This window comes from Plodia interpunctella, chromosome 26 (assembly GCF_027563975.2).
Source record: "Plodia interpunctella isolate USDA-ARS_2022_Savannah chromosome 26, ilPloInte3.2, whole genome shotgun sequence".
NCBI classification, from domain to species: Eukaryota; Metazoa; Arthropoda; class Insecta; order Lepidoptera; family Pyralidae; genus Plodia; species Plodia interpunctella.
The window spans coordinates 4,991,623-5,017,161 of record NC_071319.1 but is presented as its reverse complement, the minus strand read 5'-3'; the positions used below and the strand labels follow the sequence as shown (position 1 = coordinate 5,017,161).

The following is a 25,539-nucleotide window of genomic DNA, read 5'->3' as shown; positions in this document are numbered from 1 at the left end:
ACTATAAATTACTACTTAAGAACAGAAATAAAATAAACAATAAAATATTTCAGAGGACACCCGTAAAACAAAAGTGATTTTTTAAATGATAGATAATGGCACGGAACTCTTCGTGGCTCGACCGAGTAGCCGTCGCGAAAGGACGTCCCTTTAGCTCCGAACGCAAACAATAGACCGCGCAACCAGATGTTGAAAGTGTTTGCAGATGTTGAAAGTGTTTGTGACCGTACCTATACTCACTTCCAATTTAACCAAATATTTAACAAATCTATTATTAGTCCAAGCGTGTTCGGGTTCACCTAAATTAATAAATATTTAACACAAAAGTGCTATTGGCGATTTTAGAGCGTAGTGAATTAGTTTGAGATTTTAGTGTTACCTAAACATATAATTTATAAGTATCTAAACAAAACAGCTCCAATGCTGAAGACTTCGTAAGTGAACCTGCAGCCTGCCAACACTACACAAGCTGAAAAACACGGGTGAGAGCGTTCCATGTTATAAAATATCCCCCTTCATAAATATATCTTTACCTAGAGCTATATACTTAACCCATAACGTAAACAAACCCTTAGCGTAACAAGTTCTCCAAGTAGCCAACAAAAAAGCAACTATACTTCAAAGAAATAATCTGGTCCCACCGCTTGAATCCTGCAAGGCAGTGCCAAAATCAAATCCAAAATACACATTCGTCTTTACTTATGTATAGATGTACTGCTTTATTTGTTTGCCAGATTAAGTAAAATAAAACATGAACCTGTTCTAGTGTTGTAATTTAATAGTTCAAATATTATATAAAAGAAATAAATAGACAACGCGCGTTCGGGTTCACTTAAATACATAAATATTTAATACAAAAAAGTGCTATTGGCGTATTTAGAGCGTGGTGAATTTGTCTGAGTTTTAGAGTTACATGTAATACCAACAAGCCAACAAAAAGCAACTATATTTCAAAGAAATAATCCTGTCCCACTGCTTGAATACTACAAGGCAGTGCCAAAATCAAATCCAAAATACACATTAGTCTTTATTTATGTATATATGTATATATATATATATATATATATATATATATATATATATATATATATATATATATATATATATATATATATATATATATTATGTATTGTACTGTTTTATTTGTTTCCTAGACTAAGTAAAATAAAATATAACCTGTTTTTCCAAAGAAAACCTCAAAGCTATAAGATAAACAAAATGAAAGAATTCCGGTAGCAAATAAAGGCATCCCAGATAAAATTTAAGACAATTAAAAATATTTAAATCACAACACATAATATACTTCGATAACGAATATAAAACAAGATAAAAGAGTCTCGTCACGCTTATAACTCATATGGCACCTCAGATATTCCGCCAACATTTGTCTTAAATAACCTAATATTACATACTTATTCTATAACCCAACATTAGAACATACTGATAATTCCAAACAACATTCCTGCAACAATAAAAAAAAGGCCCAATATAAAAATAAAAGATAAGAAATTATAAAGACGCCATTGAAACCAGGAAACACAACAAACACAATAGCTAACACGTAGAACAAAAACAAATCCACAGCTGCAAGCCATAAATGAATAACATCGTCTGACTCGACGCAAACCATAAAACAAAGCAATTGATCCCTGCAACAAAAAAAAGGCATGAAGGTTACAATTTATTACAAAATAGAAAGCTAGCAAAAAATATACCCTATTACGCAAACGACTCTATAGACAAAGAAACCCCGAGCATTATAAACCTTTATTACCTACCTAACAAACTCACCAAGTTGGCACAACCCAGAGATTTACATTCGACGTTATAATTTAATATTGGCATTAGGTACCACAAACCAAACTTCATAACATATTCAACTAAAACTAATACATTTTTCTCCACAGCTGCTTTAGAAATTAAGCTCTTTTTACAGCATAGAAATATGGAGATATACGCAGACACCATAACAAAAATCCCAGGTGATGGTAATTGTCTATATAGAGCAATCGCATACCAAATCAACGATCTGTTTGGCATTACATTCGACCATCTAGCAATCCGACGCGACTTAGCTAAGTACGTTGAGGATAATCAACACAACGATAACATACACCAAGCTATTAGGAGTAACCTAAATGACACACTAACAGATCTACAGACTCAAATAAACAAATACCTACAAGCTCAATATAAAGAAGGTACCTGGGGTGGGACTGATATATTGATAGCAGCAGCTGAATACTACAGCATCAACGTCAAAATCTTCCAAGGCTATCCGCTAAAAGAAACAATACAATTCAGCCCGAAAAATAATGACGCAGCAGGTTGCATAGGCCTAATATTTAATGGAAATCATTACGACTGCTTCAAGAACCATTTGGGCGCTTCTTCACTAAACCCCACACAAAAGACAGAAAGCTCAGGCGAATGCACCCCGGAAGAAATAACTGACGAAACCGGCTACAGACTAATAAGACCGAAGCCTCATTACACAACTATAAAACAAATAGACAACATCAATATCGCTACATGGAACGTAAGAGGCGCAGCGACCTTAAACAAAAAAGCAGACATTGACTCGATACTAGAAGATAAATTGATTCACATTGCATGCCTACAGGAAACCCACTTAAAAACAGGTTCTTACAAATCTAAACACTACCTCTGGTCTCTATGTGAAAACCGAAAAAGGGGATTAGCCATCCTAATCAGAAAAAATTGCGGTCTCACAATAAAATGGACAAAATCAAACACAAACAACATGGCAGCGCTAATCTACCTAGATAACCAAACTACACTATTTATAGTTAATACACATTTCTCAAACTCAACGTCAGCGGCAACAAATGATTTAGCCCGCCTCCGGCAACTAATAATCGGGAAACCAATAAATTCATACATTATAATACTGGGCGACTTCAATGCACACGTCGGCTACCAGAACCCAAAGACACGGCATAATCCAAAACAAATAGGTAGAAACCTGCATCACAAAACTACAAACAACAACGGTGAAATCATGACAGATCTAATTAGAATGGGCAACCTCCGACTAGACACATCCTTTGGCCGCAATAGTTGTAAAACGACATACAGATCCGGCCGCAATATTTCACAAATCGACCACATTATGACCCAAGCTAAAACTCCACCATCATTTAACTATATAAAAGGCGAATACACGCCACTTTCGGACCATAAAATCATCTGGGGCAATCTAAGACCCTTAAATAGAAATACCAACAAGACCCACCAATTTAATACTCAAACAACAACACCCAAAAACAAGGAGCTAAACACATTTAAATATAAATCGCTAGACTATGAACTACTCCAAAGTAAAGGCACAAAAGAAAGATACCAAACGGAAGTAATTAAACTTTTAAATAAAAGACACCAGAACAAAAACAAAGCCAATCTTTCCTGGGAAGAAATAACAGGAACTATGAAAACTTCAGCCACGAAAATCCTGAAATTTTATCGGAAATATTCCAGAGAGTACAGGATAGCTCTAGCAAAACTACAAAAAGCAAAATGCTTGAAAAACCAACGGCCCTCTGACCCAATCCACCAAAAAATCCTGAAAGAGTGTAGATATCACCTACAAGCAATAGAGGTCGCCGAGGAGCAAGAAAAATATCGTGCATTTTTCAGTGATCTATCAACTAGACACCCCTCAGTAAGAATGAAATTCACATACGAATTCTATAGAAATCATAAGCAAACAGAAAGACGCCGACTAAAGCAGACTTTTATTCCTATGTCTAAATGGGAACAAGAACTGGCAAAAACAGAAGGACAAATCATAGAAGAATTGACAGGCGAAAACGCAAAAGAAGAACTAGGCGCGGAACCTACACTAGAAGAAATCGAAGAAATAATAAAAAAAATGCGCAATAAAACAGCCCCGGGAATAGACCAAGTTGTAACAGAATTATACAAAGCCAACCCAGAAGAGCTAAATTTAGAAATTTTAAATCACATTCGAACTGCATGGAATAAAAACATACTGCCATCCTCATGGACTCAGTCGTTTCAAGTGCCACTCCCTAAAAAAACTAACCCGAAACAGGTAAATGACTACAGACGTATATCAATATGTAGTACGGGATACAGAATTTATGCAAACTTTTTACTAAAACGACTGGACGAAACAATTGAAACACTAGGCAACTACCAAGCCGCCTTTCTAAGTAATCGCTCCACGGATGACCACATGTTCACCTTACGTCGAATATTGGATGAAGAATGGAAAGCGGGTGAAAAATCTTTTGTTCTTTCGATCGACATAGAAGCAGCATTTGACACCGTGGATCACTCAGCCCTCAGAGATATAATCGCATCTAGAACAAATAAATCCATGACAAATCGAATCATAAAAGCCACTTTGAATGAATCTACATGCATTAAATGGTTCGGACAACAAACAAAATGGATAAAAAAAGGTAAGGGTGTCAAACAAGGCTGTCCCATATCACCCAGACTCTTCACAATAGTTATGGACGACGTCTTCAAAACACTAGCGGAAGAACTACCTTATATAAAACTAAATCAAGATGACAAAATTCAACTCCCAATTATTCTAGCCTTCGCGGACGACGTAATCATAATATCAAACGATATTCAACAATTAAACGAAATTTTCGTAAAGGCCACAAGTCTATTAAAGTCAGTAGGTCTTACAGTAAACGATACAAAAACGAAATTACTAGTTCGCGACCCACTAAACATAAATAACAGGAACTTTTTTGTACTGGGAGAAACTACTTTATCTCCCGTTAAAGAAATTAGGTATCTAGGGACCTACATCTCATCTGTACTGAACAGGAATGGTACAGTAAATGCCCGCTGCAAACAAGCGATCAAAAATTCGAAGACTCTACAAAAATTTATTAAGAGTTCCCGCATGCAAGGGAAAACAATAAAACTTCTTTACAAAATGGTGATAGAACCAACTATGACCTACGGCCTCAAATGCGCAGCACTAACAAAAGCGAATCGCTCAAAACTTAGAAGATACGAAAGAATGATTTTACGCGACATGCTAGACAATGCAGGCCCCGCACATATGTACAGCAAGATACACGACATTCTGGATGGAAAAACTATTACAAAAAGAATCAAATGCCTTCGAATGTGTTACTATGGACACATACTACGACGCAGAGACCCACATCTACTACACGCTGCATACAAACATGAAGCAAAAAATCGTAAAATAGGTCGACCTATTTATACCTGGAAAAATTCCCTACAACAGGACATGGAATACTATAAGAAAAGCCCTTCAGAGTGGATAGAGCTCGCAACAGACAAGAAAGAACTCATTTCAGCGGCTAGAGAAATATACAAAATGGACGAAACGGACAGCGAAATAGAAAACGACGAAACCGTCACCAACACACACAACGAAGTCAGCGAGGAAAACGAAACACACCAACGCTCTCCTCCATCGAATAACCCGTCCTCCTAAATTCCAATATTGGCTACAGGCTGCATAGTCGGTTGATTGTGGTCGACCGGTTGCGGCTAGTCGACCGTCCTCTCCCATCCCAGAGCGTGTCACTCCTTATAAAACCGTGCCCCCTGGTGTGGGGTCGTGGGTCTGGGCTTGTGCGACGCCACCGCTTCCACCCAGCAGGGTAGCGGTCGCTGGGAGGCCAGCTAGGGAACGTCCTCTGATACCTCGTATTGACAGCAAAAATAAGCGAGCTCGACGCTGTTTTGGTGGCAAGGTGAAGCAAGTAGACGAAGGACGTATATTCCAGCGAACGTGACTTTGATGGATGGAAGCAGCGTCGCATAGGTACGGCCAACGGCCTGTATTCGGTTCGTCCGTTTCAGCTTCGAGCTGGCTGGGTGTGGTGCATATGTTCATGTTCATGTTCATGATAATGGCACGGAACTCTTCGTGTATTAGTCCGACTCGCACTTGGCCTGTTTTTTACTACTGCATATTTAATAGTTATTTGAAATTATCAACTAATCTACTTTTCGAAACCCATTTAGAGCAATATCATGATCTATTTTCTTTTGTGTATGAAACTGGGTTTAATTAACGTTGCGTTCAGCTGCCACTTGTCGTTTATAAATATAATTAGCTTTTATTGCTTATGTTATAAGCATAATTATGCCATTTTATTATTAAGCTCGTTAAAATAATAACCGGTTTGTTATATTTATATCGGCAGGTATTAAATTTGTGCGGCACAGTATCAGTTCAATAATGTCTACACAGTTTATGGGCAAACGATATGGTAAATTACTATTCATCGAAGCCAGATTGAAAGTATTTCAAAATTTTATGATTTGTTCATTTCTAACCCAGGATATTGTTATATGATGCTATGTCTATCTGGTCTTGTTCCTAGGTGCATTACGCATAGTATTTTCTTAATTTAATCCAAAAGTTGTCTCTATAAGTTGGGTTTGCGCCGGACTATTTGAGGAAAAAACCAATGAAATCTTATATCTTCCAATAGAAACGTGAGAGAAGAGGTTTGTTACTCAATTACATAAAATCTACTGGACGGGTTTCGATAAAATTTGATGCACCTGCAGGCTTAAAAATAACGAGTATTTTAAACTTAAAGTCCGAGGGATCTAATAAAATTTTTCGCAAACAAATCTAACCTAACGATTTGCAATGGATTAATATAGAATTTTCCCTTCTACCAATACACGATATACATACACTATAGCTATATACTGCACTGATTACACAGAACCGGCGTAATACCAGCGATTATATGTAATTTGTTTGTGTTATTCCACTTTGCCCTCACGGGAATTATTATTCTGAGCTCAATTTGTTATTCTTTGTTCGGAGTGACTCGAATCAGTAATATATATCTGATTAGTAATATAGACGAATGGCAGTAGCCATTCGTCCTTTAAGAAGAAATACCGCAAAATACTTTTAATATATTTTATTACACAAAATACATTTTGAAGTTAATTTAACCCCCTTTGGAATTTTATTGTCTATGCTATGTGTCCCTTAGTCATCATGTCGACATCATGACGTTATAGGAGGATGTGTAGTTGTTCTAGGAGATAACCACACGCCAACTTTCTGTCTTACTAGCTAACTAATCGAAATGCCGACTCCAGTTTTGCTACGATTTAGGCTAGTGAAACCTGTGAAATAATTGGTTTCCCACTTCACACTAAAATGAGGATGACGTGGCGGTACAAAGTGGAACATTCATTTGTTTTTGCTCGTAACTTTTAACGATGGTAATCGTAACCCGGGGGTAACTTTTTCACGTCGATGATTGCTCTGTGTTTGGGGTCGGCCCGGTCGTCTGTTCCTAAATCACAAGTTAATAGGGTGATGTGAAATGAGCTTTGCCGGAGGTAATGAGCGTCCTTACAGTTTTTTCAACTTGACTCTCTCTCTCTCTCTCTCTCTCTCTCTCTCTCTCTCATCTGAGCATATTGAGCTTCTTCCTCAGCCGTTGAGCGTCAGAGCCGAGGGTCAGCTTTTTTCCACCGACATTATATAATTACACATTCGAAAAGTTCGCGTTCGACATTATACTGAATTGTTAATTATCATCTGGTGTTTAATTAATATGGCCATTGTCCAACAAAAGGACACTTGACGCGAGGTGAACTGTACTCATAAATATTTTTTCAATTCGTTTTACAGAACACCGCAATCAAACTATGGCTTGATGCTTTTCGCTCTGTTATCAATACGTTAGCTACGACGCCCACGAGGTTTTATTTTTTGTCGCTTGTAGCACGCAGTCGTAGCCGTCCCTATGACGGCGTAGCATTTCGTAGGCCACCTACGCGTTTTCGTAGCGTACGCTACGATTAAATCATCCAATTGTGCTACAAATAGTTACGTAAAGAAACTTGATAGGTAATGTAAGTAATGTAACATTATTTACAATTTTGCAAGACTTTGATTGGTTTAGGGCCTGTTTCACCGCTTGCTGATAGTCTCTCTCTCTGCAGAGATCTGCATCTTCCCGGCCGCGTTCGGGGTTGTGAAGCCCATTGTAAAAACTTTGCTCCCAGACCAGTATGATCTACTTGAGAAATGATTTTCTAGTAAAATTATAATTTGCCCTGGACATGTGTGTATAATGGTCACATACATGTCGCGTGGCGCCGGCAATTACCACGTCCTTTGACGTCAAAATACGCTATAATGAACGCCCATTCATGCGAGGTTGACGCGGGAACGTCTTGCTTCACCACTGTAGTCCGAGCAGGGCGCCACTTGCGCTAAATGTCATCGTGAATATTTTGACCATGAACCTATTTTAACCCTCGACGCAAAAAGAAGAGTGTTTTATGTTTTTGAACAATGTTCTGTTCAAAACATAGCGCAGCGGATCCGGCTTTAGACCTTGAAAATGCAAAATTGGATCTATAAACACAATGGTCCGGAAGGTATAATTTTAACGCATCGTAGCTCCCAAACGGATGAACCGATTTTTGTTTAGTTTTTTTTTTGTGTCATAGATAATTATACCCCGAGTGTTCTTAGCCATGTTTCATGAAAATCGGTTCAGCTGTTCAAAAGTTGTAGCGAAATTAATATAGAAAGTCGGGGTTTTTTAAATTTATCTAATAAACTTGTTATTGAATGTTGCTGATCATATTCGGAAGCCATAAAAATATTGTAGACTAGCTATTGTCCGCGGCTCCGGCCGCGTTTATTTCATGCGTCCCCTCATACCTTATTCTACGCATCGTATTGCGCTTAAACCTGTATCAGATTTTAAGTTAGACCATCTGCTATACGTCTGTGAAAACCGCATCAAATTACATTGAACAGATTTTGAGTGATATGACAAAAATATTTTGGCCTCTAGTCCAGTCCCATAAAAACCCCCCATAATTATTGTCCTTTAATATTTCCTATGTACAGACATACCCACTTGTTTTATTATAGGACCTAACTATATTAAACGTCATACCTCAGCGATGGTCGTTCCGAAATGAAATTAATTTAAAATGGGACGTGAAATATATATATAAATAATTTTGACTTTGGTTTTGTAGTTTCGCCTAGAATATTTTTGTGAGGTGCATCAAAATGGCGTGAAATCGTAATTTAAACCGGTTGTCTATTTCTATACGGGAACAGACAGACACCAAAATTCACTTAGTATTTAGCTCGGTCGCCCGTAATACAGCCAAAACAACGGCTTATTTAGACCTTCGGGACACGGGGACCATTTGTGGGGAGAATCGGAACGTGACTTGAATAGTCCATGGCGGGTCAGCCACGAAACTGTCGATTATCTGTTTACACGAACCGGTGGTCTGGCGGTTCGGCCTGTGGTAGCTCCTAGGTTCAAAACCCACTAGTGTCGCATAATAATGATGATAAAAAAGAATCTGGAATCGAGCTGGAATTGAATCCACGTCCCTGTCTATCCGGGACAGTGCTCCAGTGAGCTATCGATTCCATTATTAATTGGAGATTGTTTCGCTCGATTCAAGAATTGTTCGTTACATTGTTATTTTCAAAATTAGTTAAAAAGAGAAGTTTAGGAAATTAGTTAAAAATTAGCTAGCTTCCGGTGAAGGTAAACATCGTAAGTGTACTGGTCACTGTGCTGGTCTAACACAGTCTCATTTGACTGTCAGTATGCGGGTTTCCTCACGATGCTTCCCAAATATTTATTAGTATTATTAGTCTTCATTAGGGGAGTAGTAAAAAGCGTCTTCTATCTATTATGGATTTTATTGCACCACCTTACCTTTTTTAGCCTTAAGGTTGACTGGTAGAGTATGTCGCATGGTGTCCACCATCAGTAAATATTCTTTTGGAAATCCGTATTCAATGCAACAGATTGGTGTACACAAACTCATGTGGCACTGGTAGGGTCCAGACCTGGGCCATTTCGATCACAGGCGTCCGTCTTACCACACTTCAATTCAAAAGAATGCTGAAAACGCAACTCTTTTTTTTCGAGTAGCTCGGGTAATCTCACGGGCTTTCTCAAGGCGGATACCCGACTTTCAAAGACCAAAATCCACCCATGATCCGGAATTAAGGGGTGCAGAGTTTAATGAAAGGAGGGGAGAGGTTCGTAATTTTATTAAGATGAGAGGGAAAGTGTAATGATGTGATTACGGGATGAGGAAAGCATTGAATAAAGTTTGTTTAGGACATTGAAATGTGTGGACATAATTATTTGTTAGACAAATTAAAAAATCCCCGACTTTCAATATTCATTTCCCTACAACTTTTGAACGACAGATACGTTAAACTTATAACCACCTCTTTTTGCGTCGGGGGTTAAAAATGAAGGCTTTATGATTATTTTAAGCTTAGTCTGATCTCTCTCTCATCTGAGCGTTTGCCTAGTTTTTCCACAGCCGTTGAGCGTCAAACCTTGGGCTTTAACGTTCAACGGCTTTGTAATCCTACTATATAATATTGTTTTGTTTAATTACATATGACGATCCTAACTACCCTGTTCGAATCCCCATGTTCGAATACTACTCGTCCCACATGACGTTTGTATACCAACCATGTTAACTATATACATACATAGACCGTCACTTGCTTCCGGTGAAGGAAAATGTAAGGAAACCTGCACACTGGTCGTGGCCCAGACTATGGAGTCTGGGCACAGGTATTCCTGATGGATGGATATGGATCCATCCATAAGGAATACCTGTGCCCCAGAAGTTTAAATGGCTGTTGATGATGACGCAGCCACTGAAATAAAATTGCCACACGTTAACTGCTGCCAATTCAGGATGCATAATATTTTCTTTAGAACGAAAACACGCAGCGTATGATTTCAGCACTCAAAGTGTTGTTTATACAGTGTAGTAAAAGCCATGTTAGATACCTTTAAGCGATTTGACTAAAACTTGATAAGTACCAGTGTTAGCAATAATAGTTTTATCGAGTACAATAAAAGTAATGATAGCAAAATCGTTACAAATCGCGTTGAAAACCAAAGTAATACCATGCCAAGGAAAGTGTTCGTAACATGCGGAAATGGCGCGCATCACGCGAATCATATAATAGGGAAAGTGATGGATGGTGCGCGGGCGCATCCGTTGCGCGCGGCGTTCGATTGAGTCGTGGGAATTCGATTTTTATTATGTTTTAATAAATTCGTGCTTTGAACACATCTATGTCATCTGAATTTGTAGGAAGTGAAATACATTATCATAATTATTTAGAAACCGGACAGATAGACGCATTACACATATTTATAATTTTTCAATATTATTTCAGCTTTGTGGATAAGTTGTTTTCTTCGCTAATTCATAAATAGAAATTACAATAGTTTAAAATGAAAAAACAAACTAACGAATGATAATGTTTTTATAAGTGATGTCCATAATCTGGCAACACCTAAATTAGTAATTAATTTTATAGCGATAGAATTGGTACATACTAATAAAAAATTACAGAATTAGAAAGATATAACAGAATTCGTGGGAAAAAAGATCTTCGTGTACTCTGTTAGACAAAATACTTGTTTAAAGTAATATAAAATGAAACAGAATCCATTATATTTACATGATACTAGGAAATTCCAGATTCATACATATACTAGCATCTCTACTCTACCATTCAAAAGTTATAATCTTGAGTCATGTCTGTAAAGTCTTATATCTACGAGCTCTGTGACTCATAATCACTCGAGTGATTTAGCATTATTATCACACATCTTATTACACGGCCGACCGTCGAAAATCGTCTTAATGTAAGTTTTATTACGCCAGCAACAGTTATATGAATGTTAGCCGATGGCTTATAACAAATATTTATGGATGGATATATTAAAGTTAATGAGGTTTAGATGCAGTTATCTCTTCAACTGACAGTTGAATGTTGACGGCACGATAATTAATATAATGATAGGTATTTTATACTTGGCTATTATTCGTACCTGAGTACAATATCGTCATCATCATTACGGCCCTTTCTTCGTCCGTATTCGGTCAATGGTCTGACAACTAGGGATGCCGACTACTGTGCGGAATGGAGTCGAAAAAGTAGGAAAGCGGTCCCTGGGCTCCGACGTACATACATACTTACCTTAATAATTATATTATTATTAACAAATCGTATACGTACAAACCTTTAATATTATACAATCACTTACATTCATATTATTTTTGTTAATTATTATTTTTTATATCTGGTGAAAATATCACATTGACTCCATAAATAAAATGAAGCTTGTTAAAAATACGAAATGTAAATCAAAAAAGGGCTTAATAAAGGGTTGAAGATTATATTTTTGTTGCGCAATTTCGTTATTACGCGGCCACTCCATTGCCGTCACATCTACTCGATTGTTTCCTATGTTTTACGAACGGCTTTGTCTCGATTGTTTGCGGTACGTACAGGAAATGTGTGACTGATTCCGAGATATGTTTGATAGCTGCAATTGTGTTGTGAATCGTTGAAAGGGCTTGAATATACGTTGTTCTGAAGCAGTGGAATAGGTTTAATATTTATTTACAAATGTGTTAAATAGTAAGAAGTACATACATACTCGTAAATAGTCCACAAATTTACTGTACGAAAAAGTTTTTCAATAAAGAATATGTTAAATATGTAATGGTTGGCGCTTGTACGCGACTAGATACGACCTTCAAGTTATACTATTGTAATTTGCAGTCAAAATCAAACAAAAAAATGTATTCAGAAATTGGATCTTTACAGGTACGTCAAATTTTAATTATAAAATGTTTATAGTTTGTAGTTTTGAGATTTCTCTTTAAGCCACGCGCTAGCCAGCATTTTAGAATAAATAAAAAAAAAATATTTTAGATCGTATCCGTTCATTGATTTTTCTTATTATAAAATTATAGGAATCCGCACTCACTGGTGAGGGCAAATGCCGAAAGAAACTCATTTAAACAGTATTGGTCCCAGTGAATCCGTAGAATTAACAGCTTAGGTGACTAATATAATCTGATCAATTTATACCCAAAACATATACTTACTTACTATACTTACACCTGCCTGCAAGTGTCATTTTTCACGTGTTTAATTAATAAGGACATTCGTTATATTTTCAACGGAGGGTCATGATTAAATAATGAGTGTATAGAAATATAACTTAGTGAATTGTAGTGAATTACTAATTTGTCTCCCTTGTTAGGGTTCCGAAGTAAAGTTCGAAACGAAAACGTTCGTTTTCGTAAACGAAACTATGTTTGTCTATATACACAAACATAGTTTCGTTATGTCTGTCCGTCCGTCATTGGCTCAGCTCGGACTCGCAATCAAGATACCAATGTCCAGCTTTATCTGGCAACCCCAGCTATAAATAAGCCCACAATAGATTAAATTATGTATATTAGTATGGGGGTGATTCTGCATCCTCCATGTTTGTGAGCGTGTCCTGCCCGTGACGGTGCGGTGTGTGACCTACTTTTCAATTGTGTGTACCTTCCGTGCGAGGGGAGATTTCAAATTTATATAAACTTTTCAGTTTTCAGGACGGTTTTTAAAATAGATTCGAACTAAAACGCTGTGTTGTTTTGTAAAATTTTGTCGAACACTAGCTTTTGCCTGCGTGAATTTCTCTGCGAAAGCGGAATAGACGTGATTTTCATACAAATTTCACCCCCCATTATAGTCCTATCCATTTATTTCAAGTAATAACAACATACAGATATAAAAACTACAAATGTTTTCCTACATTTTTTTCTCCACTTCCAAATATTGACAAATACGATAAGTGTGGGTGCAGCATTAATGTCATTGATATAATAAACGCACACAACGCGCATAAAGAATGTTTTTGTCACACAAAAAAGCAGGAAGGGTATACTGTAATAAGGTATTTAAAATCGCCCCATGTATGAATTTCGCGCTTCAATAATGCTGAGAACAATCTCTTTACATTTACATAATCTCTGTCAGTCTCTATTTAAGTATGTATGTATATTGTATGCAGACAAGTTACTCTGCTATACTCTTATCTCGTTATAATAGTAATTACAATAATTAATACTATCAATGAGTTTGTGTTTATTTCTTTGTATGTCTGATCTTTCACGTCTAATCCAATGCTGATTGGTGAGGTGATTTTTGGTGAGGAGATAGTTTGAAAGCTGTGAGTGGTATAGAAAAAAAGTACCTAAACACGCCTCTCTCTCTCTCTCTGTCTGTCTCTCTCAACTGAGCGTATTCCTTAGCCGTTGAACGTCGGAGCCCTGGGCGCTTTCCTACTTTTTCGTCTCCACTTCGAACGGTCGTCCGCATCCCCAGTTATCAAACCATTGGTACGCATATCATCCTTGACGAAATCAAGCCAGCTTTCTTGGGATTGCCCCTTCTGCCAGGGCCAGGCGGGAGCGGCATAATCAGATCATATGTTCCCTACGTAATTTGCCGGTCTACCTACTACACACGTACCTACTAAGTTACTTAATAGGCAGTAATTTTCGTATCGTAATTCTCTCACCAATGGTTGATCACCAACACCGATGGTTCAACTGTTGTAATAAGTTAAGTTAGTTTTTCATTATCCTCTCAAACCCACAGGTAATAACAGTAGGAATTCAAACATTGCTTCTGTGAATATGAACTCAACAGTGAACTGCATACAGTTAAAATTCACAGAACGGCCTAACACACGCGTCGAGAATGTAATATTTATTTGAATTTAATTTTAGTATCTGATGTTTCTATGTTGAAACTCCGCTTTATGATGTTTTGAGAAGTGCGCGTTTCGTGCAGTATATGTCATTCGTGTTCCGACGAATTGGCTTCAAGATTTACTGTTTCTTAAGATGTGGAAATGACAGGGATTTTGTGTTTTTATTTTGGGTAGTTGCTATCAAGTCAAATCAGATACTTTTAGGTAGAAAGAGAAAAGTGTTGACATCGTTATATATTACGATTTGCTCATACAAGAAAAATGCGTTTGGAAAAACACGAAGATATTTTTTTCTTTTAGATTATCCTACTAAAAATAAATTTAGTAAGTATAAATTTAGTAGTGGTTAACCCTTTCACCAGCGACACACTCACATAAATAAAAATCTATAACAATTAGGCATGTACAACAACACTACAAGCAGTGGTTTTGTTCGGAATTATACGACGTTCGCGAAATGTACACGAAAACGTTTGTCGCACCGTAATCCGACGTTCTCGATGTAAGGGTTAAATAAAATATTTAAACTTATAAATACAGTGTTGGCTCCATAAATATACGGCGGTAGTGTCATTAGTACCGTTTAGTTGTTACGGCCGTTCGGTGGGGCTTGTAACCCGAATATTAGGCGGGGCGATCGGGGACCCACTTGCGATGTAATTGATATTGCTCATTTTGTTAATTGGATTTTTATCGATGCCACGTTATAAACTTACCGCGATATACCGGTGTTCTTCTAAATCAATCTTTGTGATTATTTCCATGTATAATTGTTATCAAATTATTTATCTCTCTATGTCTCTCTTTGTATGTTCGCGGTTGCATTCGTGCTATCGCCGCAGAGCCCTCGGTCAGACAGAGTAAAAAAATCAAATCCATTACATATATCTGAAAAAATCTATAATACAGAATCTTTTATTACAGTCTTTCACGAAAACTTTCACCCATAATTGCACAATTATGAGGTTTGATAAAAAAGTAGCTCTCGTTCGACCTTGTGTTTTTACCTATACCAAATTTTCAGTTTCAGGCAAATCCTGACGTTGGCGCTATTTGGTGGGAAAAACAAACAAATCTAGGTTAAAAAGGAAAATAGGTTTGCTACTTGCTATATATCTACCACCGTTTACGTTCTAGATCTTTCCTATTTATTTGTGAAAGAGGCAGTCTTTTTGCATCTGATTCGTCGAAAGTTAATATAATAGCCTGTTAATTGTAATTTTTTGTTTTAAAAAAATTAGTAATTAATTAAAAACGAATTGTGTTTCGTTTCGTCATCTTCTCGCTTAGACCGGCCCTCCAGCGCCGCGCCGCTTTGAATCATGTTGATGAATATTCATACACAGCGTTACATTTGTCAGTCTGTTTGTACAACAATAACTTGCTGCAATTAATTTGAGTCATGGTACGCGTGACCTGAAGTGTGTTATATGGATTAGGTATTATTATAATTAGATGACTTGACAGTTTACGGAAGGTTTGCATGTGCGATTTAGACCTGTAGAATTTTGGGTAGCGCCATCTGTTATTTTGTTGTTCAACGGTCGGTCGTATAAAATATAACTATATTACCAAATAAATCGCTGTAAGGAAACTTAGATTAAGGTTAGACTAGGTTAAGCCACCTACATATTTTAATAGAGAAATAAAAAGCTTCATCGAGGCTTTGTTACTTTTTTACACTATGATTTTTTGATGGGATTTATCTTTCAATAAAACCATGTTCGGTAGTCGACTACCGCACCGAGACGAAACGCCACACAAATCATACCGGACAGATCCACGAATAGTCGCTATCGTTACGCGATAAATCAGTATTACCGGCCGCCGGACAGTTACCGGACAGCGTACGCAATTAGCTGTCCGGCCGCCGGACGTAAATCATATTGCACTAGCGGAGAATCTCGCGTGTCCGAACGCTCATTGACGTGTGACATGCACGACGGGTGTTTCGAAAATCATTCTCTCAATCTCATCCTTGCGTGATCCACAAATTGGGGTCAGTGTAAAAAATAAGCCTGAAAATTCTGAAGATTCGAATGTGATTTTACAACCGGCTTGACGTCAACCCTCTTTTGAGATGTTATTATTGCTTATCCGCTGCCAAGTGTTCTTCACTCTCCTCTCCAAATTCCCATCTCTACGACCTTTGACAAATCACGCAAATATACTTGTTTTATGGTGGAAACAAACTATTTTTATTATCTCTTAATTGTCTCATACAACTTTCACCGGAGGATATGGAAGGGTCATATTCTAGGACGGAACCACACGCCTCTGTTTCGAAAATGATTGTTACTATGTTATTGCAGTCTTGGCAGGTTTAGCTACACATCATCATATATATTCTTTTATTCGCCAACCAACACATATCCTATAGGAGAGAGAGATTTTAGAAGAGTGTCTAAATGACGGTTATCGAGGCAGATATATCTGTCGGGTACAGTGATGGGTTTCAGTATGTTTCCAAAGAGTCCGGAACTTTTGGAACGGTCAATATCAACAAATGTCCTATCACAAAATCACACCCAATCTGTTAGTTTTACAATTTAATTGACAGAGCGAGCGAAGCGAAGACCTCAATCTACAATCAACTAGGGGCAAAAATACATTTTTTGTATGTATGTTAGTAACGCGATAACATTCGAACCGTTGGTCTGATTTTGATGAAATTGTAAAGGTATGTAGAATCTGTCAATAGAATTTTTAAGTTCGTGGGGCAACAAAATAGATGAAGTTGTTTTTGAAATATTTACAATTTTGTAAAGTTTTATTGTGTTCGCGAGGTCTAAGTTCACGGCGATAAAAGCAAAAAATAAAATTTGTAAAAGTACAATAATTACATGAACTTTTTACAGTATTTATCTAATGCAAGCATTATTCTCCATCCTGGTTTCCATTCGGGTCCCGCGTCCTTCATAGATTTAAGACTTCACTTCATATGTAATAATGTTTATTCCCTTGTCCACAGAGTAATGGAAATAACTACATGGCCGGAGAGCCGAGACGCAAACGAGAGCCGCCGGCGAGGCCCAACCACATACTGCTGTACACCATCATCAACCCGGCCTACCCCATCACTGTGGTAAGTGGCACAGATTATATAGTCAACTCGCTGTCACTTCACGCGATCCATGGTGTGGAATTTAAATGCCATAAACACTTTAAGAAACGAGGCTACGACTTCTTGAAAAGCAACGCTCTTGTGATGCCCCTGGTAATGCAGTTGCTCCTGGGCAGCGGTGATCACTTACCATCAGGTGATGCGCTTGCTTGTTTGCCGTCCTATTTAATAAAAATAAAAAAAACTAACAGAAAACACGCTGTTTATCAAAATATATGACCGTTAAATATTGAATATCAAATTGTGCTAAAGACGAAGTTTCCGTCCGGTAGCTTTTGTAAAGTTTGCTGGCGTGTTTTGGTCACTTACTGGTGTGGAAGCTTGGTGGAATATAACTTTATATTCATAGCAGAACATGTTTTTAACCCCAACGACAAAAGGAGGTTATATATTTAACGTCTGTATGCTGTATGTCTGTCCGTAGTATGGATGCAAAGGAAAGTTCGAAAAAACTTGAAAATTCGACAAAACTGAAACAAAGTCCCGTCTGATATATACATAAAGTTAAAGTATCAGGTTACCTTTATTTATCTCATTCGTGGTAGACAGACCCAAGATTCGCCCGTCAGATTTATATTGAAAAACATCTTGCAGCTAAACTTGTGTCACGGAATATTATCAGTAAATTTTCATAAACGCACAGAGATAGGAAATGCCATCATAACTTTGGGACACAATGGCGCGAAGTTAGAACATCGTCGGGATATAAACGATCCTTCAAACATACAAGTTTCACACAAAAGGAGGCGTAACAATTTGAGTTTACACGAGGGGCGTATATCAGGGATTTCACGGACTATGAAATAGCAGTGACTCAGCATGTGGAGCCATGAAATTAGCTAGCTGTAAAAGTATATTGGATGTTACACCACGCGTGATTTATTTCGTGGATTTCCAAATGCAGATATTTTAAAACTCTTTACCGATGTAGCCCTTTATTATGTCTGAAGACAGATAAGATCAGTCTTCAGACATGCCTCCTTTTTTCACGGTATCGTTTCATCTAAACAAGACTTATTAGTACCTACCGCTGTGCCACTTTTAGTGACCACTCCATATCCCCCCGTGGATGATGTACAGTCAACAGCACATCAACCTATCCAAATTCATTGCAAACTCGCCGCTATTACCGCGCCATAAAAGTCATGCAGAGTAACTTGGTGTGCTGTTGACTGTACGAGGCGACTTATAGGCAACAATGGCATCGGGCATCCGCCGCTTGTAAAATCAATTTTTAAAGTGTTTGTTAACGAAATCAAAAACTGTCATCAAATTTTAAAGTGATTGCGGTGACACGGCCCGTGCGGAGATGAGAGACGTGTATCTAATGGCCACACCGATAACTTTGTACAGACGAGTCAGTCATCGCTTCGATTGTGTCCTGAGTTTGACAAAGTATAACTGTGATGATGCTGACGGAAGGGCGAAGGGCGCGTCCATCCGTGAAATTAGTTCGACGATATTGAGATTTCCGAATTAAATTTTCAACGTTTCAATTTTTTCCTGTCTGTGATTTAGTCTGTTCAGGTTTCAGTTCTTTTGTATATTTGATAAATTATCTAAGCCGTGGTGATCCAGTGGTTAAGGCCTCAGATTGAAAAGTCCCAGGTTCGAATTCTACACATGCCACATATGTTTGTATAACTATCTGTCTCAAATGTATCATATCTAGTAGTTATTTCATTTAGTAATATCACAACGAATAAATGAAACCAAAGACAAAGAAAGGTATCGTAGCCAAATGAGATAAAACATGTCTACAACCCCCCGGCCGTTCTCAGCGGCAAGACAGACGTCGTAAAACCGGACACACGATGAGAGGCAAAAGATAGCGCTGGCCCCTTTTTTTGCGTGTATTTCTAATATTTTCGTGATGAGAGAGACGAAATATTTGATGTCTAGTTGTCTCTGTCTACAATTGAAACCCCTCTTTCCTCGGAAGTCGATCAAAAACTACTGTAACACCGCACCACCCATTACATCGCTCAATTTCCCCGACTGTGCCGACGTGTGAATACTGTTCGCAAGTTGCAAAGTTACATCGACTGTGTTATTGGAGTTTGACATCAGTTTCCTTATTGGGCCTCGTGAGAATACTCCTTTTAAATTTATGGACGAAGATAGATTAGCTGATAGACAAGTTTATTTTTGTTAGACAAATTAAAAAACCCCCGACTTTCAATATTCTTTTCGCTACAACTTTTGGACGGCTAAACCTATTTTGATCAAACATATCTAAGAACCACCGCATAAAAATTTGCTATCAAATAAAAAAAAAATACCGCATCCAAATCACAGACAGACAGATACACGTACCGGTCAAACTTATAACACTCCTCTTTTTGCGTCGGGGGTTAAATACTAGAGGTTTTTGATAATGTAATTTTGGGCGAATATAAATACATATTATCCTGACAAATTTCTTTCGCTACCTCTATACTCATCAATCTATTTACGCATGCTCTCCGATTATGGATGCCTCTAATATCCTCTTTACAAAGGAGATCCGCAATCTGATAGTGGTATGTGTAGTGGTTTTTCTTCCGTTCACTCATTAATCAATTATGGGCGAATATAAAACTTATTAACTCTAATATGTACTTAAATCGATGCATTCGTCATTCTTCTTGGTGTTTCGATGCCATTACAAGTTTCCTCGTCCACCACGTATATAAGGGGCATCCTGGGACTCCATTCGCGAATCTTCCGAAGTAAATATCGGTTGTCAAACTGATAATCAATATGGTATTGACTGATGTACGTGATTAGAATTTTTAAAATCATTCTTGTATTGTAGAGGCACGAGTATATCAATACAAAGTTGCTTCCCGCTGTGTCCCTGTGTATGCTTAGATCTTTAAAACCACGCAACGGATTTTATTGTGGGTTTTTTTACTAGATAGTGTGATTTCTGAGGAAGGTTTAGGAGTATAATTTATTATGATTCCACACGTGCGTCGCCGGGACGGGCCGCTAGTTTACTTTAAGAGACGGTGTAATTTTATTTTTGTCCAAAAGAAAGGAAATTGAAACAATGAAAAGACCTGTTGCGTCCAAGTTCCGCAGCCACCATTTACCTAAAACTTTGGGATTATCGAGGTGATATTTTTTAACGGCGAATTGAATCTTTTTAACGAAGTGCCATGAAGTCTTTAATACGTTCTTGCGAAGTGTAATTTTATTAAGGGAATTAAATATACAGAGTATATATAGAGTTCGTTTATACATATGCTTTGTCATGCCACGCTCGCCATATGTTTGGGATGACACCAAATTAATATAGACATGTGAAACTATATAATGTTTGTAAAACAACGGCATAATTGGAAAAAGTTCGTCGTTGCATTTAAATTAATCTTTAATTTCTGTACTATATTTTTTTTGTATTTTGTTATCCATAGGTACATCCATACTTACATTGTAAAGAAAAAATATTTGTATTTATGTTTGCAATTAATAAACTCAAATACAACCTGTTGAAATTTGGCACAGAGATAAACGAAACGTTCAGGAGTAACATACTGAGACTTTTTATGGTTTTAAGCGACAGAAGCCGGCACGGACCGCGAGTGTGTATAAATAATAAAGTTATTTCAAACAAACAACACCACTGCCACTTCTATTATACTTATCATTCCAATTTCTGCGGTTGAAATCCAGATAGGAAGAGAGTCGGCAAACTTCGGGATCCGAGACGACTTTATCAGGACGTCCCTCCCCTCCAATTTGCAAGTTCGAGACGCGGTTTTGCAAAATGGCCGCCATTCAATTTTAAACAGTTATGTGTGTAATTCTGAAACACCGACTTGGAATAGTAATGTTTGTTATTTTGAAAGTAATTCCGATTTGTTAAAGTTAGAATTGTAATCCTTCTGAGACGATTTAGAGAAGGCCCGGAGTCAATTCTCGTTTAAGATTCGTTAATTCTCGTTTGCAACGTGTTTTCCATAAAATAATACATTATTGTTATTATCACTACATATTATAAAACAAAGTCGACGAGTTTGTTTCTATGATTTCTTCTTTTCAAGACTTTTTGACATTGAAATTACGCAACGAATTTTGATGCACTTTTCACTGTTATTTTGTACAGTTTATGCTCGAAGATTTATATATACAAAACGTGCGAAGGTGAGCCGGGTCGCTGGTAATGTATATTTAGTAATTAATACTGTAATTAATAAATTAACTAAGTACCTATCTTTACGATTTTTCAATGACGAATTTTTTAAAGCCTAGTTTTTTATCATAAACGGAACTGTCACACTATATAACGACAACAATCGATAATAAAAGAATCAAGTTCTCGGCAACACACACATATATATATATATATATATATATATATATATTTGTTTAAATTTTTTTATGTAACATATATATATGTTACATAAAAAAAAACTAAACTTTTAACCCAATGCAGGCCACTAATACGCAACAGAAAAAACCATTTTTATGCAAAAGTAGTCCGAGCATGGCGGTATATTAATTCGCGTCCTTTAAAACGACACCGGTCTACGCCATTTCCCAATTCAATTACTGGTAGACATGAATGGGAATTTACTAACAGCCGTTCCCGGATGGTGCTCCACACTAAGCCTTAGGGAATAGGGTCCGAGCAAAGACTACCAGTCTTACTGGACTAGTCACAGCAACTGCACTGCATGAGTGATGATTTGTACACGACGCGGGCTGAGTCGCACTCCTCTTGAAAATAGTTTATTAGTCTAAAACTAGTCGACTTTCCTGCCGATAATCACACATGAGTATTTTTGATCATTAAATACTAAAAGTAATTTACAGATTACTGTTTTTTATTTTTATTTTAAGTTACCGTGCCAGTTTTATGATAACTCATAAATTATTTGCAAAATTTTAAAACTTTACTTTCGAATCTACAACCCTAGGCTCTGTCTAGCTGTGATAAAGACGATACTACATCTGAGTCGTTTCATAGCTCTGTTTCTAACAACCTAGCTCCTTAAACTGAGCTCCCTAAATGACTAAGTGATAACGCTCTATGCCACACGCTAAGCAGTAAGTTTGTATCGTGCGTCCGATTGACACAAATACAGAAACGGGCACGTTACTCCTAGATACGCAGACAAATATCTGTGATTACAAATACGAATATTTTACATATTTTAGATAGATTATTTGACATTTTAAATCAAAATCAAATCATTTATTCAGAAATTAGACCTTCACAGACACTTTTTCACGTTATATTCTAAATTAAATGATGTTTACCAAAGCTACAAGCTACTAGCATTTCGGAACGACCACTGCTGAGAAGAAATGCCGAAAGAAACTCATTCAAACAGTGTTGGTCCCTATTATGCCAGAAGGGCTTACCATTTTTTAAATATAAATTTATGTATAATTTTTTATCAGTAATATAACAATGTAAGTACACAATTAAAATACATGGTCAAAAGGTATACTGAAACATATTATGATTGTGATCAAGTGCTGATGAAAGGAAAATATATATACCTATATATGTATAATTAACCAAACAAAAAAAAAACTTTTAATAAAAGATCGAGCTGACCAGTTCCCCCGGCAGCACCCGTTCACGAGTTGGCGCGTGAGTCAGCCATCGCGAAGCTCAACCTTTAGATATATATTTTGACGATAGATCTTACGTCTAATATCTAGGTCAGTAGACTTTTATTTCTACTGTAACTTATCCATTTAAACAAATAGGTCGTCGGGTCTTGTTCCAAAATACATTTTTGCTAATAGAGACGTCGGTATCAAAAGAACTAAATTGAACGTAATTCCTGGCCTTTGTAGGCAGGCACCGATATTAAATTAATTGGTAGGTAAGTAATTAATTTTGTTATTTAGCTAGAAGAGGTTCATAACAAATTTTCTCATAGGGTCTTTACACATCCGAAATTATACGTAACGTTTCTTTTTTCATACAAGTGTTATTACGTGAAATGTTTACGTCTTTTGTTTTGGGTGTGCCCGGACGAGGTGGAGTCGGCATGACCAGACATTTATTCCCACGTATTTTGATTATTATTAAAGGGCCCTTAGTAAATTAAATATTAACTAATGCTCGTAATTTCATAGAAGAAATACTAATAAAAATCTGCGCTCGTAAAAGGTATGAAAATGTTTTTCCTCACCGCCCTCCATGTCCAATTTACATCGCCCTTGGCCGCCCGCCAAACTGTTGAGTCGGCAGTCAAAAGCGGGTTCGGGATCGAATTGACTGTTTTCAATTCGAAATTGTATCAATTTAAACTAAGTGAGTCCTAGAATTTTCAACTATAGAAGTTACGTTATGAATTTCTGTCATTGTTAAAAAATAGGACTTACCTACATACCATTGTAATCATTTAAATGGGACTTGCATTCGCCGCAAATAGTCTTACCGTTTCTGGCTTCGACGGGGATTGCAAGGTCGTTGAAACGTCAGATACATTAAATTTAAAAGGTTCCGACAGTATTTTGTTAATATATTATATGCAATAAGTTGTGTACAAAGTTGGAAAATTAAGAAAGGACACTAAGGACTATTTTATGGACATTTGAATTTAATTTGTTAGGTTTTATGATGATGTACGAGCTATAAACTAAACGTGGTTATTTTTGATGTAGGGAACAAATGTTTAGTAGTCCGTTGTAAAATCGTGTGAATTGTGGAAGAGACAGCACGATAGTGGACCCTGGGATACAACTCTTCGTGTCTGGATGCAACAGAAAATGCTCTCAGGTTTTGTTGGCGAGAATGGTAGAAAGTAATATCCTCTACCTGCACTTTCTTTTCCGAGTATTATTTATATATTGCTAAAACTTGTGGCAGATTTTATTCAAGTCGTCTGACTTGACTTTTAAGACTACCTACCGACGTTTAGTGGGAATTGGTCACACACACACACACAGTAACTGCCACACTGGAGGACATTAATGACGCCACAAGTAACGCCACGTCGATGGCATCGTGTTGTCTTCAATTAGTAGTGGGCCGGGTCGTGAGGTTCCCTCTATTATGGTTGAGCTACGCGATGGCTGTCCCATGCGTCAACTCGTGAATATATGTTATGTATATATATATATATATATATATATATATAGTATATGTTCATGTAAGTTAAATTCAAATTCAAATTCAAATCATTTATTGCAAATGTAGGTAACACAGGGATTTTATACATGTACAAATAGTATCGCTACATTTTGCCTTTCGGCATGCAATACTGAAATACAAAATAAATACAATTTTAGATTTAAATTTAAAGTGATAGATAATAAGTCGAATACGTGCACATTCCATTTCAATTCAGTTATACAATTCATTATAATCATTTTATGTCAATTTCAATTATAAAAAAATAAAAATACCAATTTACAAAATGTCAGAGAGATACTCGTCAATACTATAATATACCTTGTTTTTTAGCAAATTCAGGACACTACGTTTGAACTGTACATAATTTAATGACAGTATGTCATTTGGTAAATGGTTATACAATCTTGGTGCCTGAAATACACCAATAATTGTGTTTCACATCGATATATATATATCGATGTGAAACTGCTTCGACCACTGCTTCTCAGCAGTGGTCGTTCCGAAATGCCAATAGTTTGTAGCTTGTGAGAAATAAATATAAAGATTGACGAGAAAAAGTGCCTGTGAAGGTCTAATTTCTGAATAAATGATTTGAATTTGAATTTAGTCGCGTAATAAGAAGGAGTAGGAAAGGACGAGAGATCGGTGAAGGAAATGTAATCATGTATGTCGTTTAATATCAATACCTCCACAATCACGTGCAACGT

The 25,539-nt window shown here is 37.0% G+C and overlaps 1 protein-coding gene across 4 annotated transcripts in view; it reads left to right on the top strand.

Moving 5' to 3' along the window:
• sm (smooth) overlaps nt 1–25,539 on the top strand; it is a 287,193-nt gene that overhangs the window by 66,972 nt on the left and 194,682 nt on the right. For all 4 annotated transcript variants that reach the window (XM_053765034.1, XM_053765035.2, XM_053765033.1 and 1 more), the window contains one exon: nt 17,593–17,706. In XM_053765034.1, coding sequence (XP_053621009.1) covers nt 17,593–17,706 — 114 coding nt within the window. The remainder of the gene's footprint in view (nt 1–17,592; nt 17,707–25,539) is intronic.